Source organism: Tiliqua scincoides, chromosome 4 (genome assembly GCF_035046505.1).
Source record: "Tiliqua scincoides isolate rTilSci1 chromosome 4, rTilSci1.hap2, whole genome shotgun sequence".
Classification (NCBI taxonomy): domain Eukaryota; kingdom Metazoa; phylum Chordata; class Lepidosauria; order Squamata; family Scincidae; genus Tiliqua; species Tiliqua scincoides.
Genome location: NC_089824.1, coordinates 129,473,528 through 129,492,689, shown reverse-complemented (window position 1 = coordinate 129,492,689; position 19,162 = coordinate 129,473,528). Strand labels below are relative to the sequence as shown.

At 45.1% G+C, this 19,162-nt stretch overlaps 1 protein-coding gene across 1 annotated transcript in view; it reads right to left on the bottom strand.

The window, feature by feature from the left end:
- Positions 1-19,162, bottom strand: part of COL11A1 (collagen type XI alpha 1 chain) — a 284,888-nt gene that overhangs the window by 234,686 nt on the left and 31,040 nt on the right. Inside the window, exons 2-3 of the mRNA XM_066624556.1 lie at positions 17,078-17,245; positions 34-247 (exon numbers count right to left, since the gene is read on the bottom strand). Coding sequence (XP_066480653.1) covers positions 34-247; positions 17,078-17,245 — 382 coding nt within the window. The remainder of the gene's footprint in view (positions 1-33; positions 248-17,077; positions 17,246-19,162) is intronic.

Here is a 19,162-nt window from a genome sequence, read left to right as displayed (position 1 = left end):
CATTAATCTTTGTTTTAATTTTTTTTCACTTACTTTCCATCAGCAATATTGACCGTTCTGAAAAGCGGAAAGTCTTCTGGAGCAGGTTTTCCATTTTGATCCTCAAACAGGAAGACAGGTGATCTACCAACCTCAATGCCAACTTGCTGAATGCCTTGTTCATTGTAGATAGACAGAAGAAAAGACTGGACTCCTTTTTTAGGTTTTACTGTAAATAGCACTGAAAAGTCTTCAGGAAAGTTTCCACCTGTCAAGAGAAAAATGCAGAGTCATAAATCTTGCAGAGAAGAAACATGATTTGAGAATATTCTCTTTTTTATTGAACTTCACTGGGATTTGGGTCTGCTATAAAAGGCTTGAGGAAAGAGGGTGAAATTGTATGTTGAGAAGTACGAGTTCCCTTTAAAGCAAAACAATTCAGTACCAATTCTACTTAATTCTCCTCAACAGTATGTTGTATATTCATGTTTTCTACATGTGGCTGTCCTCAACTGCTTGAGGTGTGCTCTTTCTGCAAGCTTAGTTCTTGCATTCTGCTTTCACACAGTTAAATTCTGTGCTGTTTAGAGTCCATCTGTGATGACTAGAGGTGTTTGAAAATGGTGTTATATATTTTACTCAGAAGTAAGCCCATTGTGTTCAGTAATCTGATCTTACTCACTGGAAACAAACACCTCTAGTGATGACTTATTACAAGTGCAAGGATAGCATTACTAGATGAGAGGGGCCTTGTAAGCATTGTACACATTTTCTAAAGACTCCACCTCTCACTCCATCAGGCTCCGTCACTGGTTCCTAATGAGGTACCAGAATTTTGTCTCGAGAGAGACGACAACCTTTTCAGCAAATCAAACTTCAGTGGCACTAAGCAGTCATAACTAGCCAAAAGCACATTCCTGTTATGAGCAGGGCCTCCATGCATCAGAGAGAGAGAGCAACCTCTTCTTCTTTTCTTAAATGTCTACATTAACAGCTAAGCATCCTAATGAGGTGGGCTCCAACATCATTTGCATTTCAGCTATAGAAAACTGCTGATGCAGAGTCATTAAAAGTGGCTTTGCAGAGCTTAAACCACATTAGATGCACTGCAGGTTTCAAATTGGCTGCTGAAAGCCACAGCAAGTGAAAGAAGGTTTAAACAGATTAAACCCATGGAGGCATTATAAACTTTTTACACCTGTCTATGCCTGGCATATGTTTCTTCTTGGTGGACCTGTACACCTATTGATAAAAATGGCAACATGAACAGGAGCAATCATGTCAACTGGGTATAGCTTGTAAACTCTGAACTTTTCTCTAACCTTTTCTCTAGCTTCCATGATTTTCTTTAAATCTCTGTAAGTAAAGGTACTGGCAATGAACTTGCTGGAAAAAGAAGATAACATTCAGGCAGGGTGTGAGGAATGTCCAGGAAGATGACAGATTTTCACAGCCAACCCCAGGTCTGCTACAGGCCCTTTTGGCACCTGAGTCCTAATGAGGGTTGCCAGCTCTGACTGAAGATTCTCCTCTTCTTCTTAAAATGACACAGGGCCCAATTCTATCCAATTTTCCAGGGCCGGTGCAGAAGTGACAATGGGGAATGCATTGCTTCCTGTGGTGGGGAGGCAGTCACAGAGGCCTCCTCAAGATAAGGTAATGTTTGTTCCTTTTATCTCAGGGCTGCATTGTGGTTGCACCAGTGCTGGAAAGTGGGATAGGATTGGAACCACAGGCTGCAATCTTATCCACACTTACCTGGGAGTAAGCCCCATTGACTCTAATTAGGATTGGGCTCACAATGTCATTAAGTCAAGTGGGCCTTGTGAAAATATCCAAGAATACATTCAGTTGTCACCTGGAGATGAATACTGCTTCCTGGAGACCCCAGACCACAATTGAGCGCCTTGTGAGTTTCTTCCTTCTCATTCCTCTCATCTCCTACCTCCATTTGATTTTTGCATCCCTTATCTTCTTCTCCCCAGTTAGCCCTTCTCCTATAATTTGAAACCAGTGACAGAACAATATCAGGAGTAGTAGTGGTGGTCATTCTATCTAGAATGGTCACCTTTATACTCTTACCACAGTTTCCTGTGACTTGACGAGTACAGTCCTTTCCTTTCCAGTCAGAGAAAAGATAGAGTAGCTACCTGTGGGAGACACGGCATTGGGGGCCACATATTCTGGTAGCTTGCTAGGCTGGTGAGCTATCCAAGGGAAAGGCTCAACTGCAGGTAGGACCAGTGGTGTAGCTTAGGGGGTGCAGAGGGTAGCAACTGCATTGGGCAACAAGATTTAGGGGGGCAACAAGCTGAGCTAGTGGCCAAAAATTGTGAAAACCTTGGGATATATGAATAATACCATCATGTTATATATCATTGGAAAGGTAATTTAATGCTGAATGCAATGAAACAAACCATGTTGGAATATCTATATTCTATCAAAGTTATGGCCAATTAACCAGAAAACTATTTACTTAAGTTAAATTTTGTTTTGTCATGGGGGGAGGGCTACAAAATCTTCTTTGACCCCGGATAGCAGATGCCTTAGCTATGCAACTGCCCCATTTTTCACTTTTTAAATGTCTGGGTGTGATATCACTTCCAGGTCATCATTTTGCACTGGGCATTGGGCTACACTTTCATTAGCTACCCCACTGGGTAGCGCCCTGGCAGTCGATCAGGACCTCAGACAGCTCCAAAGGGGAACAAATGCAGTTGGATGCTGTGATTTGAAGAGCTCAGATATTGTTCCAGCAAGGGTCTAGAGCAGGGGTGCCCAAACCCTGGCCCTGGGACCACTTGCGGCCCTCGAGGCCTCTCAATGAGGCCCTCAGGGAGCCCCCAGTCTCCAATGAGCCTCTGGCCCTCCAGAGATTTGTTGGAGCCTTTACTGGCCCGACACAACTACTCTCTCAGCGTGAGGTCGACTGTTTGACCTCTTGCGTGAGCTGTGGGATGAGGTCTCCCTCCACTGCTTGCTGTTTCACGTCTGTGATGCAGTAGCAGCAGCAAAGAAAAGGCCAGCCTTGCTTTGTGCAAGGCCTTTTATAGGCCTTGAGCTATTGCAAGACCTTCATTCGTTCATATAAGTTCAACTTTAATATATTCATTTATGTAATCTTATGTAAATTTTTTCAAATTTTAAATGTAAATTAATTTTTTTTCCCCTGGCCCCCAACACAGTGTCAGAGAGACGATGTGGCCCTCCTGCCAAAAACTTTGGACACCCCTGGTCTAGAGCAACTTTCTCAACCAGAGGTACTCATACCACCAGTAGTAGTACCAGTCTGGTGGTACCCATGTGACCTCCAGATCCTGTTGCCTGGCAGGAAAACCAGCAAGTCAATGTAACAAGCAGCAGTAAAAGAATTGGCAGATAGAGCTCCAGTGTATACTTTTTGTGTGCTCCAAAAATCTTCCCATTCACCCTGAGACACTTATTCATGTTTGTCACGTTGCATCTAGCCTCCTAATCTGTAAGTAATTGGTGACTGTATCATAGCCAGTTACTTCCGTGGTACTTCCAACTGGTGAGTCCTTGGGAATGCAAGAAGTGGGGTAGGACAACTTGTTTAAACTGAAATGGGGAATTGGTGTCTTGGAACTAATATAGGAGGATCAGGTACACTGGGAGACACTAGGGTCTGCTCCAAGCGAATTCCCATTCCCAAGTCTGTCTTCTCCCCTGTGTTCTCTAACTCATCCTTGAACTGAAGGGGTTCCAGTCCTGGGGTCATGACAAGTTTAAGATTTTTCTGCTGTGAGTATATTACTTCTTGAAATGTTCTGTCCATTTCTAAAAACCAAGTACACTGACTCTATTGTTCTGCTAATATTTATGGCAGCTTTTATCACATACAAAACACTGACTCTACATATCATTTATTCACACATCAGAAATTTTACTTCAAGCTTAAATCGGTCCATTAATCTTAAATTGTTGATGTGAAACCAACTCAATTCTCTGAATACTATAGCAGGAGAAACAGAATTTGACTATCCTAGAGACTTTATTCTATATTTCCCTCTCACCTTAAATTGCACTGTGCATCATAACTTTGGAAAAGAATAATTTACACAAATTACTACAGATGGAAGAAAAAGACCTGGCAGAGGAGAGCCAGAAAGGGATGGTGAGCTTCAGACATGAAAAGAAGTGAACACCTGTCTGAACTATTAATCTAATCGAAAAGACATGCTGAGAATGTTTAAGGCAGGTGGCACGAATTTATCTAGTCCAGGCATGTCCAGTCTAGTCAGACAGAACAAACTGCAGAAACCCTGTGGGTAGGTCATGGACAGGAGTTTGCCATTTTCTTCCAAATTATGTAGTGTTCAGCACAATCTGTTTTAAGGAACTATCCTCTCCCATACTTAAGAAGGGAAGCAGTGATAATCAGGTTGCCTTGGAAATAATAACAGACAATATTATATGGTTCTTAGGGCTGAAAACAACATCCACAAATATGATTTCTTGCCATCCATGTGGAGTGAAATTTCTATTCTGAAACTTAAGTTCTACTCTGAATGTGACTTTTTTTTCAAATTTTAAATTCAGGTGCTTATTGTCACATCTTGATAGGAGGTTCATAAACCACTGACAACTATCACATCTCTGCATGTTATCTAGCCACTGCTGTCATATATGAAATACAATTACAGGGAAGTTATCAAATAGTCAACTACCATGGCATATACAATACAGGTGACTATTAAAGAAGTCTTGGGCTGGCGCAAATCTTGGAAGAAGCTGCGTCGGCGCAAGGAAATGCACCAACACATGGAGGCTGAATCCAGCCTCTTTGGCTTCCCCACTGAGTCTTGTGTCAGCCCAGCATGGGGGCGGGCGGGCAGGGAGCGGGAGGTGGGGCTGGGATCCGGCATTTATGCCTGATCCCAACCACTGTTCCTGGGGAGAACAGAGCAGCTTCAAGCCACTCCGTTCTCCTTGGGCTTATGCCACCTCAAGAGGTAGCGCAAGTCCAAGAAGACCCATAGGTGCCAGCGGCCCTTACCTGGAGGTAAGGGGAAATGTTTCCCCTTGCCTCTGGCTGAGCCGCATGTGGCCACAATCCTGAGCTGGATACAGCGCAAGCCTCTTGACTTGCCTGTTCCAGCGCAGGCAGGCCCGTAGCCAGGATTCTATTTTTTTTTTTTGGGGTGGGGGGGGCAATTATGTTGGGTATCTATACTGGTGTGCAAAATGGATAAGTGCGGAGAAACATCAAAGACCCGTAACTCCCCCAAATTTCATGAAGAGAAAATATTTTTGGGGGGCGGGGGGTTATTGAAACATGCATTCATTATCTGTAAAGCAATGTAACAATAATTTGCATAGAATCAATGCACCTCCGTATGCAGTGTAAAATGTATTTGTCTACATAAAAATAACATGCAACGTATCCTTTCATTTTACACACCAGCACAATACACAGGTTTGCATTCCTGCAAAAATAAAACATATCACTGTGATACAGGTAGTATTTGCTTGTATTTAAAGCCTTTCATTAGCTGATGACACATTGCTGATACATTGAAACATACTAAAATAAAATTTATTTACATAAAAACAAGAGGACAGATATGCAAGTCAAATACAGTAATGCCATTGGAACATTAGTTTTTTACAATATTCAATACTTTTATGAAGCAAAGTACAGAAGATTTGAATTATTGAATCTACCTAGTAGAGATGAATTCTCCTATCTTTTTGAGAGTTGAATCTCCTTAGAATCAGTGGTGTATCCAGTGTCTGTATGAGGCGGGGGGGCCTTGAGTACTACCTTCAGAGCCCAGTTCAGCCAGGTGGATAGATCTGGGCTCCAGGTCTACCAACCGGGTAGACCTGGATTCCTAATTGAGCTTATAGCCTCTGTGGCTATTTGCTGTGTGAGTAGACCTGGGCTCCCGTCTGGACTTCTACCTGCTGTGTAGACCTGGGCTTCCATCTACACTTGGAACCCAGGTCTACCTGCTGGGTATACCTGGATGTTACCAAAAGGGCTGTTTTGTTTAGGGGAATTATTACACTGCCCTTATTAAAACATTAGGATTATAGGCTGGATAACAAGATTGTATAATGCAGAGAAATTTCCTTTTGCTTAAAGAGGAGACTGAGAGAAAGATAACTTTCAACAAAAGATTATGGTTTATTATAAAAGAACAAAGGTAAAAATAATGCACATGGAGAAATGATATTTCTTGGTCCTGATGCTTGAATCCAATGTACCTAGCTTTCATGGTGGTTGCGTGTGAAGAGTATTTGGTACATCCAAGGAAATCAGAAAAAGGAAGGGTTGTAGGGAAGGATTTTAGGGATCCCTGCTCTGCCAACCCCAGCTGCTAACTAAAGATGGGGAGAGAAGGGGAGAAAAAAGGGGGGAGAAGCAGGGAAAGAGTTCTAGGCACAAGATAGTTACCTGTCCTGTAGAGCAGTTGGAATGCGGGGGAGAGGACCCTGTGACAAACACAGATGTGTTGGGCCTTGGAGAGAGAGAGCATGTGAGAGGAAGCCCTCTCTTATAAGGGGTTGGGAGACAGACTGAGCTGGATGGTAGCTTAGTTGCTAACACAAGGCTAACACAAGGCTGGGTGCTTGGAGTATGTATACATTTGAATGAGGATCAGGATGTTAGTTATCCAATGGGGTCAATGGCTGGCTTCCTAGAAGGGGGAACTTACAAGGGCTGAGTGGAAACAATACCAATACAAGGCAGTTCAAGTTTCCATACAGTAATGTAGGAGATGCTTAAACAGTAATTGGATTAAAACACAAGACTTCCTCCCATAATGTGTGACTGTGGGGGGGGGGGGGGTGTTGTGTAACCATGGGCTTCTGTGTCATGAATCGTAACACCAAAATCATTTGCATAAACAGTGATTGGATTAAGACACAAACATCCTTGAATAATGTGTGACTATAGGGGGTGGTGGTTGTGTAACCATGAGCTTGTGGCTTGACTAGAGTCCTGGAAATGTGGCCTGTATGCTGGGAGAACAGTTTAGCTTGCATGATATTATAACCAGATGTATAGAAAATCACAGCTAAAAGGCAAAAGGGGATTTTCACATAACATGGGTTCCCGATTGAGTTTATAGCCTCTGTGGTTATCTGCTGGGCAGGTAGAGCTGGGCTCCCACTTGGACTTGGAGTCCAGGTCTACCTGCTTGGGTAGACTGGGCTCCCGACTGAGCTTATAGCCTACATAAGAACATAGGAAGAGCCCTGCTGGATCAGGCCAAAGGCCCATGTAGTCCAGCTTCCTATATCTCACAGTAGCCCATCAAATGCTTCAAGGAGCACAAAAGACAGCAAGACAAAACCTGTGTCCTGGTGCCCTCCCCTGCATCTGGCATTCCGAGGTAGTCTACTTCTAAAATCAGGAGCTTGCACATACCTATCATGACTTATAGCCCAAGATGGACTTTTCCTCCAGAAATTTGTCCAATCTCCTCTTAAAGTCATTTAGGTAAAATGTCATCACCACTTCCTACGGCACAAAGTTCCACAGACTAATTAACACTCTGGGTAAAGAAATATTTTCTTTTATCTGTCCTAACTCTCTCAGCACTCAATTTTAGTAGATGTCCCCTGGTTCTGGTGTTATGTGACAGGGAAAAGGGTATCTCTCTCTATCCACTCCATCCATCCCCTGCATAATTTTGTATGTCTCAATCATGTCCTCCCTCAGGCCTCTGTGGTTATTTGCTGGACTTGGAGCCCAGGTCTACCTGCTTGGGTAGACCTGGGCTCCAAATTGAGTTTATAGCCTCTGTGGCTATTTGTTGGGTGGGTAGACCTGGGCTACCATTCCAACCAATCTCCTTGGCACCCATCCAGTGGGTGTTTCCCTGACACCCCATTTTGCTCTCCATCCCAGTGGGTGCCCTTCCCTGCTGGCAGGACAGTTGGGGTGGGGGTATGCACCCATGGCCTTCCCTGGATTCGCCCCTACTTAGAACCTTTTCCACACTAAAGTTCTTGATTCTCTTTAGCTCAAATGTTTTCCATGCTTTCTCCACCAGAAAAAGGGTTTCCCCAGCCCCAAACAGCAGCCATTAATTTTAAAAATATGCTAGTAATTAGCATGTTCCACAGTAGAATAGCACCCTTCCCACCCCCTCTGCCAGTACAAGTAGAAATCTCTCCCAACCTTCCTTGTAGCTTCTCTTGACCAGCCGAGCTCTCCATGTGCTCTGGATGGGGGCAGGGTGACCAGAGGTCATAACTTCCAAGGAACTCTCCAGGACTCTGTTTTCCTCTCTCTCTCTCTCTCTCTCTCTCTCTCTCTCACCCCCCATCCCTGCCAGAAGCACCAAGCCTTCTTTCCTCCTGTGCACAAAAAAAGTTGCAAAAAGGGCATCAAATGACCCCACACACACACACACACACACACACACACACACACACACACACACACACAACTGAAACCATACTAGACAGAAAGAGGACAGGCCCAAACAGCAGAAATGGTCCATCCAAAATCTCAGAGGCCAGACCCATGGTTCCCCCCCCCCCCCGAGAAAGGCCCTTCCTGGCCCAAACAGCCAAAATGGTGCATCCAAAATCTCAGAGGCCAGACCCATGGTTTCCTCTCTTCACCCCCCCCCTTCCCAAGAAAGGCCCTTCCTGGCCGAAACAGCTGAAACGGTGCATCCAAAATCTCCTGCCTGCTCACCCCCAAATGACCCCAGAGTCAGCAGCAGCCTTTGGGGTCCTGCAAAGTGCTTGCACAGCCACTCAGCTCACAGGAGGGAAATGGAAGGCACTGAACACATTCCCTCCAGGCTTTTTCATGCCTGCTTCTCTGGTGTCCTGTGTCTATCAGCAGATTGCTATGGTTGTCCCCTAAGGTGAGTTACTGAGCAACAGCAGCCTGAGCCAATTGGAGGAGGCTGCCTGCAGGGAGGGGCTGAGCTCTCAAGGAACAGAAGCTAAATTGGAGGACATTCAACCACATTTACATGACAAGTCTGGAAAAAATGCCAGGGGGGCAAACTTCTGGCTCAGGGGGGGCAAAGCCCCCCCCCCAGCTATGGCCCTGGGCGCAGGATAGGATTGTTGCCTAAGTAAATGTATTTTATACTTACCTCCTTGTAGGCCATCTGGCCATAAATGTGACTCTTTAGACCTACGTCAGCCCATTTGCTGGCATAAGTCCAACGAGATTTGGGGGTAGGTCCAGACTGGAGAAAGGGAATAGGACCCAGGGTGCACTGCTACCACGGAGATCTACCCCTGCCCTCCTCACTCCTCACCCTGATCCTTCACCAAGCTCCCGGCAGCCTTCCCCTGCCACCACATTACCTACTCTGGTGCTACCTGGGAGGGTTGCTGGCAGGTACACCTAGCCTGCCAGATCTGTTGCCATAGGCCCAGAATAAGAATGGGTAATTAATATCCTATCAAACTGTAACAAGTATTGTTAAATACTGCTGCAAGACAAATGCATATATAAAACACACTCTACCGAATCCAAGTACAGGGCACACTTTTCTGAGTGAAGGACTGTACCTAGGTTCATTTTTACAGATCAATACACTGTACACAAATTGTACTTGTACTGAAGGGAACATGTGAAAAACTGTATCCTAGTATAGCCTAACAATTAATGTATCTCAGTACTGTACAGTATGACTTATGAACAACCCTTCTGAGTCAGACCATACAATTTGGCACAATTTGCCAAAAGGAAAGGGAGCAATGTGCTAATCTGCCCCAACCACATGAGAAGATGTTAATGTGAAGACCATGCTGTGATCTGTTTTGACATACATGTCGGGGGAAGAGTACCAGGCAAATCTGTCACAAAAACTCTTGACTTCCGACGAGCAGACTTCCCTCAAATGAGGAGGCTGGTTAGAAGGAGGTTGAAAGGGAAGGTAAAAAGAGTCCAATCTCTCCAGAGTGCATGGAGGCTGTTGAAAACAACAGTAACAGAGGCCCAGAAGAAGTGTATACCACAAAGGAAGAAGGGCTCGACTAAGTCCAGGAGGGTGCCCGCATGGCTAACAAGCCAAGTTAGAGAGGCCATAAACGGTAAGGAAGCTTCCTGTCAATGGAAGTCTTGTCCTAATGAGGAGAATAAAAAGGAACATAAACTGTGGCAAAAGAAATGTAAGAAGGTGATACGGGAGGCCAAGAGAGACTATGAGGAACACATGGCCAGCAACGTTAAGGGGAATAATAAAAGCTTCTTCAAATACGTTAGAAGCAGGAAACCCACCAGAGAAGCGGTTGGCCCTCTGGATGGTGAGGGAGGGAATGGGGAAATAAAAGGAGACTTAGAGATGGCAGAGAAATTAAATGAGTTCTTTGCATCTGTCTTCATGGCAGAAGACCTCGGGCAGATACCACTGCCTGAACAGCCACTCCTGACCAGGGAATTAAGTCAGATAGAGGTTAAAAGAGAAGATGTTTCAGACCTCATTGATAAATTAAAGATCAATAAGTCACCGGGCCCTGATGGCATCCACCCAAGAGTTATTAAGGAATTGAAGAATGAAGTTGCTGATCTCTTGACTAAAATATGCATCTTGTCCCTAAAAACAGCCATGGTGCCAGAGAATTGGAGGACAGCAAATGTCACGCCAATCTTGAAAAAGGGAAGGAAAGAGGACCCAGGAAACTATAGGCCGGTCAGCCTAACATCTATACTGGGTAAGATGGTGGAATGCCTCATCAAAGATAGAATCTCAAAACACATAGACGAACAAGCCTTGCTGAGGGAGAATCAGCATGGCTTCTGTAAGGGTAAGTCTTGCCTCACAAACCTTATAGAATTCTTTGAGAAGGTCAACAGGCATGTGGATGCAGGAGAACCCGTAGACATTATATATCTGGACTTTCAGAAGGCGTTTGACACGGTCCCTCACCAAAGGCTACTGAAAAAACTCCACAGTCAGGGAATTAGAGGACAGGTTCTCTCCTGGACTGAGAACTGGTTGAAGGCCAGGAAACAGAGAGTGGGTGTCAATGGGCAATTTTCACAATGGAGAGAAGTGAAAAGCAGTGTGCCCCAAGGCTGTGTCCTGGGACCGGTGCTCTTCAACCTCTTCATAAATGTCCCGGAGACAGGGGTGAGCAGTGAGGTGGCAAAGTTTGCAAATGACACCAAAGTTTTCCGAGTGGTGAAGACCAGAAGTGATTGTGAGGAGCTCCAGAAGGATCTCTCCAGACTGGCAGAATGGGCAACAAAATGGCAGATGCGCTTCAATGTCAGTAAGTGTAAGGTCATGCACATTACGGCAAAAAAATCAAAACTTCACATATAGGCTAATGGGTTCTGAGCTGTCTGTGACAGATTAGGAGAGAGATCTTTGGGTGGTGGTGGACAGGTCGATGAAAGTGTCAACCCAATGTGCAGCTGCAGTGAAGAAGGCTAATTCTATGCTTGGGATCATTAGAAAAGGTATTGAGAACAAAACAATATTATACTGCCATTGTACAAATCGATGGTAAGGCCACACCTGGAGTACTGTGTCCAGTTCTGGTCGCTGCATCTCAAAAAAGACATAGTGGAAATGGAAAAGGTGCAAAAGAGAGCGACTAAGATGATTACTGGGCTGGGGCACATTCCTTATGAGGAAAGGCTATGGCGTTTGGGCCTCTTCAGCCTAGAAAAGAGGCACCTGAGGGGGGACATGATTGAGACGTACAAAATTATGCACGGGAAGGACAGAGTGGATAGAGAGATGCTCTTTACACTCACATAACACCAGAACCAGGGGACATCCACTAAAATTGAGGGTTGGGAGGGTTAGGGCAGATAAATGAAAATATTTCTTTACTCAGCGTGTGGTTGGTCTGTGGAACTCCTTGCCACAGGATGTGGTCATGGCGTCTGGCCTGGATGCCTTTAAAAGGGGATTGGACAAGTTTCTGGAGGAAAAATCCATTACGGGTTACAAGACATGATGTGTATGTACAACCTCCTGATTTTAGAAATGGGCTATGTCAGAATGCCAGATGTGAGGGAGGGTGCCAGAATGAGGTCACTTGTTATCTGGTTTGCTTCCTGGGGCATTTGGTGGGCTGCTGTGAGATACAGGAAGCTGGACTAGATGGGCCTTTGGCCTGATCCAGTGGGGCTGTTCTTATGTAATCAGAAGTTTTAACAATCACAAGATTGTAAACCTACTATGCTATGGCTAATGGCTTTCCCTTTAACTAGCTTTCAATATTTATCTGAAAGCAAAAAAGTACATGTAAAAATTGCCCCAGAAAAACAGCTCAATATAATCAAACAAAATACTGGTAGCTATGAGTATATGACTTGCTGGAGAACTTGGACATTGAGATAAGCTTAACAGAACACTGACTTGGCTAAACTACTTGTTCTGACTTTACAATGTCTTTATGGTGACCAGCTTGTATATGCTATGCTATGTGGTAGATGTTATCTAATGCAGCGGTTCCCAAACCTTTCAGCACAGTGACCCACCTCAACTTCCATGGTAGGTCACTAGGTGATGTTCCTTTTAGCACCACCATACCTTATTGGGAGACATCTTCTAGGTCATGGCAGGCCAGTGACCCACACTATTGGCTTCTGTGAACCTTAGAATGGCCTGGTCAAACTGGAAGTTGTGACCATAAACCAGCAGTCACTTCTGGTCACATCTGCAGGCCATTCTGACACGCACAAAAGACAACAGAGTGGGTCGCCAGCCTGATGCAACCTGGAAGAGGTCTCTGGGCCCTCGCAATAAGATATGGCGGCACTAAAAGGAGCATTGTCAAGCCCAGCACACATACGCTTACAGCCCCCCAGTGGGTCACAACCCACGGTTTGGGAAACACTGATGTGTATAGTTGAACTAGACCTGATAGTTTCACGTATCACCTGGTCTAGTTGGGGGGAAAATCCCAAGTGAGAGTGGCCAGTGGCACATTTATGGCTTACATATTGCTTGACTTACCTGAAGCTATTTGCTCTATTACCTTTTATTGCAGGTATACCTGCTGGAAGCATACCATGGACAAGTTGATGTTTGGCATTATATAGATCTTCCTGCCTTATTCTGAGGAATGGGATTTGATGTCTTCTAGTTTTACTCTATTATCCATTAAGACACTGATAGTTTATCGAAGTGCTTCCTCCAACAGACAGTTGAGCACACCTGGAATGGTACCATACTGGGGGCCTGGATACCATTTTGAAGTCTGCCATACAGCAAAAACTTTTAGGACGCATGTCGGGTATATCTCCTTTGACAAGCTCTCTGGTAGTGTTTATTTTTGTCAATGCAAGTTGCACACAAAAATTTTCTGGTGGATCCTGGCCCTGTTTTGCAAATAACTGATGAAAGAAAGGGATGTCCTGACAGCCTTCCTTGTGACTAATTACCCTAATCCCCTAGTTTTGTGTGTGTGTTGGCATCATTCAGTCTTGGAAGACCATGGTGTCACGCTCTGAATGGTGGTTCTGGAACAGACTGTCCTCTCCAGTGCGCGAAGCCTGGGTAAAGTAGGTATGGAGGATAGGCTGTTACCCATGCAGCAAATCCCCCCTCTCCACGTCGCTGAAATGGTCCAATGGAAAGGCAGAGGCCAATACGGTTGGTTCCAGCGGCATCGCAGGAGTTGCCAGAACATGACTGTGTTCAGCCATGAACTGCCTCAGGGACTCCGGCTCCGGATTTTGCCTCGAGGTTGACTCCTGAAGCCTTTTCCATAACTGGATGTAGCCACAAGGCAGTGGAGGTTTGGGATCAGAGTTTTCCTTCTCTTAGATGAGCTGCCTTCCCAGGCTGACGAGTTCCATCTACCCGGTGGCTGGTATAGCAAGTTTTTTAATGGTCATTCTAAGATATTTAAAACAGTGTAATACCAGTGTAGTCCCATTAATAGGACCTATGGGTATATAAGATTGCAGTCACCACATCCCAGACTTGAGACAGGTACAGCAGTTGATCTGATGATGTTTGTTTAAGCCTCCATGCACTTGCAACTATTGTCCAGACAGACAGCCACAAAAATATTCTGTACAGTACTTCCACAAGTACTCATGCCACACAAATATTCTGTTCAGTGCGGTTTTTACACATCATTTTTTGTTAAAACTAAAATACTTCTTGTAACAGAGTAACAGCCCAGTCCTATCCACACTTTCCTGGGAGTAAGCCCCATTGACTCTAACGGGATTTACTTCTGAGTAGACATGCATAGGATTGGGCTGTATGTAAATTAACAATCTGACAATTTTATATTGTTCTGCTCTGTCCACAAATTGCTTAGTGCTAAGTTCATTAAGTCTTTCCTATTCCCACTCTTTGTTCAAGTGGAGAGCTATAAATTTTAAAGAAAGCCGCCCCAAACCCTCCCTCCCTCCCTCTCCCCCTCTCCTTCTCTCTCACACACACATGGTTTTCTTTTTCGACTGCCCCAGAGAGAAAAGCTGAAGAGGCCAAGTGGGGGCATAGACATTCATTCCCAGATTATTTCTAATGCAAGAAATCCTGCAAATGTCACAAGGAGGGGAAAAAAGCATGTAGGTTAGAGCCAACGGCTATTTTAATTTAGGTAACTGCCAACAAACAGCATAATGAGCGTATTTACTTTGGCATTCAAAACAAAATAAAATAAGGAGCAATTACCATGTAACTGCCAAACCTACTTACTATACTACAGTGTCATTCAAAGCGCACACATACACACACAAGAGACTAAGTGCAAGTTAACACAAGTCTTATTCCCCCCCTGAGGGAATGTCTGCACTCTCAGGCCTGGCTTTGGCAGAGGGTGCTTATTCTTGGCTAACAGCTTCTAAAGGCAATGGTCCAATGTCCATTCAAAGGTTTTCAATTGAAAGAGCACTGTGAGGTACAGGCTGACTGGCAGCTCCATTCCACCAACAGTTCTTATTTCCTATTGGCTGACTGGGCAGCCAATGGTGTGCAAAGTGCGCTGTTGGCGACCATTTTGGGCATGCTGTTGCAAGGGGTAGCAGCACTTCCCATCAGTCGTCAGTCCCTGCTGCGGCCATTCCTCTCCACCTTGTTCCTTCCCTTTCCTGCTCCATTTCGTCTCCTCCGCTCTCCCACCCACTTCCCTAACTTACTGGTGCCAGCGGGCATCCCCAATCCATTTGTGAATGAACCCAATGCTTATAGCTTGCGGCGGCAGCCAGGTCGTGTCAAATGGCTTGTCGCTAGACACCCATAAAGTGCATTACACCACTGGAATGAGTGTTGCAGCAGCATAAGGCTGGAATAGAATTGGGTCATGAGACCATTGTGAAGCCACCCTGAAGAATAGTCAAGTTAGTTTTTACAGCAGTAAATGACATGGTTCCTGCCAGACTAAGGCCCAGACCAAAAGTGCAAAAATCCCATTTTCAGGTTGAGTACAAGCATGGTGTCTGCTCTTCAGACTGACAGCAAGCTGCTGATTTTTCAAGCTGTATGATGGCCAACTGTGTATGAAGTACATTGCTCAGATGGGCTGCAACCTTGTACATTTAAGTTAATGTCAAGGGCAGTCCAATCCTACCCATGGGGCAATGCAGCAGTGCCAAAGAGGTGTCTACTCTATCCTGCATGGAAGTTTTGGCCTCTGGAGGCTTTCTCAAGAGAAGGGAACAATTGTTCCCTTCCCTCAGGGTATGTCTCCGCTGCCGCCATAGGTCAAGGCAGACCTGTACCAGTGGCATCTCTGGCACAAGCCTGCATTGAACGGTGGAGGTGGATTAGGCCTCGGAAGGGAGATAGGATTCAGTGGGTGCTGCTGCCACAAAACACATCCCCCTCCCAGGCCTGAACCAGCTTCCTCCCTGCCCTTGTCACCTCCCCGTTTGGCATGACTGGCCAAAGGTGGTTAGGAAAATAAGTTACTGTATACTGGTTCAGATGTTGAAACAATCCTCTGTGGAGTCAAAAACTCCACAATCGAAAACCGGAAGTGGGTTGTGATTGTTATTTTGAGTGTTTGTGCGCTTCGGGGGGCCCTATGGAGGCTCACGCTAGGCTCCCTGCACTCCCAGGGGTCTGGGGCAGCCTTTGGTGAGTGCAAGAAAGCCCCTGAGCCCCTCAAGTGTGGTGCAATCCAGGTGATCGCTTCACTCCACTCCCCCCTCCCCACCCCTTAAGAGGGCAGGTGCCAGGGCCTTCAGGCTGGGGCGTAGCAATGTCCTAGTTTGAGAACCACTGGCATAAGCTATCATGAAAGGCCAGAGTACAGTCCTTTAGCTTGTTCTATTATGATGCTGTTGTGTGGACCTAAAAACAGATGTTGTGAGCACCTGCCTTTCTGCACATCAATTTAAAAGCAATTTAAAAGCAATATCACAGTTACACAATGATCTGTTGGCCTGAGAAGTGATTTATTGCTTTCAGTATAATAAATATCTGAGGAGCTAAACAATGTGTCCAAGTATGGACTGTGCTTCTGTGTTTTTCAAGGATGAACATAAGTTTTCTATGCCCTAAATTATGTGCTAAGAACCAAATTCATAATAATAATAATAACAGGTATTTATATACCGCCTTTCTTGGTCTTTATTCAAGACTTTATTCAAGGCGGTTTACATAGGCAGGCTTTTATCTAAATCCCTATTAAATAGGGATTTTTACAATTTCAAAGAAGGTTCTTTCTTTCAAGAACTACTACATTCAAGGTGTTTCATTCCGATCTGGTTTTACATTCTGGCCTCCATCCTCCCACGCTCAGAGCAGATGGAATTGCTCGGCTTCAGCTTGTCAGCTGCTCCAAGGTCGCACGGTGCCGGTGGCCTCGAACTGGCGACCTTGTGGATGTTATCTTCAGGCAGACGGAGGCTCTACTCTCTAGACCAGACCTCCTGCCCATTCATCCCTATTCATCCCAAATTTATTCATCCCAAATTCATCCCTATTCTTGCATATCACAGCAAGTTAAATGAGAAGTTAATTAAAAAAATAAAAATAAATAACACAACAAAGTCCGGGAGCATTTTATCAGATCAAACATCACTGGAAAGAAAGCAGTCATAAGACTCAAGAATATGCCACTATGGAGCTTGGGGCAAAGCTTCAAATTATGCCCCTCACGTCACACCCAGAAGTGATATAAAACAAAAACAAAAAATCAAAAATATTACCCTCCAAGTCCCCCTCACCTGGGTACAATTGTTTGGTCGGGGCGCTGAGTTGTGCATTTTTTGAAACTCTGTAGGCGACATCTGATCCTTTAGAGTTCCTTCTGTTTATGCAAAATCCTGCTGTTTTTGATACTCCTTCTGGAAAACTGTGAAACTGGAATGCTTTGAGCACATCCACTGGTTCTGCTGAAAAAATAACAGAAAGGAGAAGAAACAGTCATTCACGCTCCCTCCAAAATATGCACATCTATTAAAGACTGAAAGTACAAACAGGAACTCGTACAGAGGGTCCCTATCATTCTGTTTTCCAGTTGGTTTCCCCTTTTACCATCAGAGCTCTATGGCAGGGATGGCCCTTGGCTCGACCTGCTTGTGGCATGCTCTGTCCAAGTAAAACCTCACTGAATCCAGTAAGACTAGGCAGACCGCAACACACAGTCTCTGTCCATTCCAGCTGCTGTTTTTACATCTCTCTGACCTCTTGTTACAGAGAAGCACAAGGGCTGAGGAAGCAGCAATACAATTATCAGGGAACCAAACTCAGGACATGAAGATAGGACTGTGTGGGCAGCTGCTCCATATCTGCAGCTAAGCAGATGGGGCTGACTAAAAGGAAGAGAAAATCAAAGAGCACAATACTGTACTTGTCTACCCAGAAGCAAGTCCCACTCTCCCATCACTGGGGTTTACTCTCAGGAAAGTGCGTATAGGATTTCAGCCTAAGAATACAAACCAAAAAACAGCAGGGCTGGTCTTAACTTGATATAGCCAATTTGACAAAATGGTTACCCTGCACATGCCCAATCTCAACTGATCTCGGAAGCTAAGCAGGGTCAGGCCTGGTTAGTACTTGGATGGGAGACTGCCTGGGAATACCAGGTGCTGTAGGCTTATACCATTTTCTTTCGAGACAGAAGGTTGCCAACCAACCAACCAAGGGAAGCACCAACTGCCACAGCCAGGGTCTCATCATTTAGGAAGCTAGCATGGTGAGCAGAGCATTTACTCCTGTGGGCCTGCCTGCCCACCCCTGCGTCCCTTTGGCCCAAAAACATACCACCACCAACTATTTCCAGATGCCACCCTTTGCATGTGGCACCACCAGTGCTCAGCTCACTGTGGCTGCAGTCGCAGTGGTTACTTGGTGAGTGGGGGGCCAAGGACAGGGTGGGGGCCCACGCAAATGCTCCACATTGTGCCATGCCATTCCTGGGGCTGCCATCAAAGACAGAGTAGGAAAAAGGAAAGAAATGAACAGAAAGTTATAGTCATGTGTTTCTAGAGATTCCTGCCATTTAAGACATCTCTGTTACTTTCAGTGGTAAGATCATTTGGATTAAGGACATCAGAACTCTTCCAAAGAGTGGAGCAGGATAAGAAATCTTTCTTATGGAGTGTTGTGGCTTCATTGAGCTTCACAGGATAGACATAAATGTTCTACAATGAACTCTAGCTTCACAACATGTCAGGGATACAGTACAGTGTGAATTCTGTGCCTCAAAATAGTTTCATATTTCTACAAGGACCGCAACTCACACTTTGCTATTTCTTTCAAAACAGACCCAGACAATGGAAGACAGAGAGAGGAATGAAGAGACTGCTTCGAGGTTTAAGGAAGAGCCTGGGCAGCAGAGGAAGAGAAATTAGGCTCTAAGGCAGCCTTTTTCAACCACTATGCCGTGGCACAGTGGTGTGCCGTGAATGGTCTGCAGGTGTGCCAAGAGATTTTGGGGGAGGGTCATTTGTTAATAGGGCCAACGGGGATTTGAGGCCCCCCACCAAGAGCATGGTGTGCCTTGTCAATTGTCAAAAACTGATGGTGTGCCTTAACAATTTTAGTATCTTGTCAGCGTGCCGTGAGATGAAAAAGGTTGAAAATCACTGCCTTAGAGCAGTCTCATGGCACACGAACAATGTACTAAAATTCTCGAGGCACTGGTTTTTTTTTTACAATTGACAAGGCACACCATGCTGCTGATGGGGGGCTCACATCCCTCAATGGCCCTACTAATAAATGACTCCCAAATTTCTGTGGCACACCTGCAGACTGTTCATGGCACACTGGTTAAAAATGGTTGCTCTAAGACATACTGATGGTGTTAT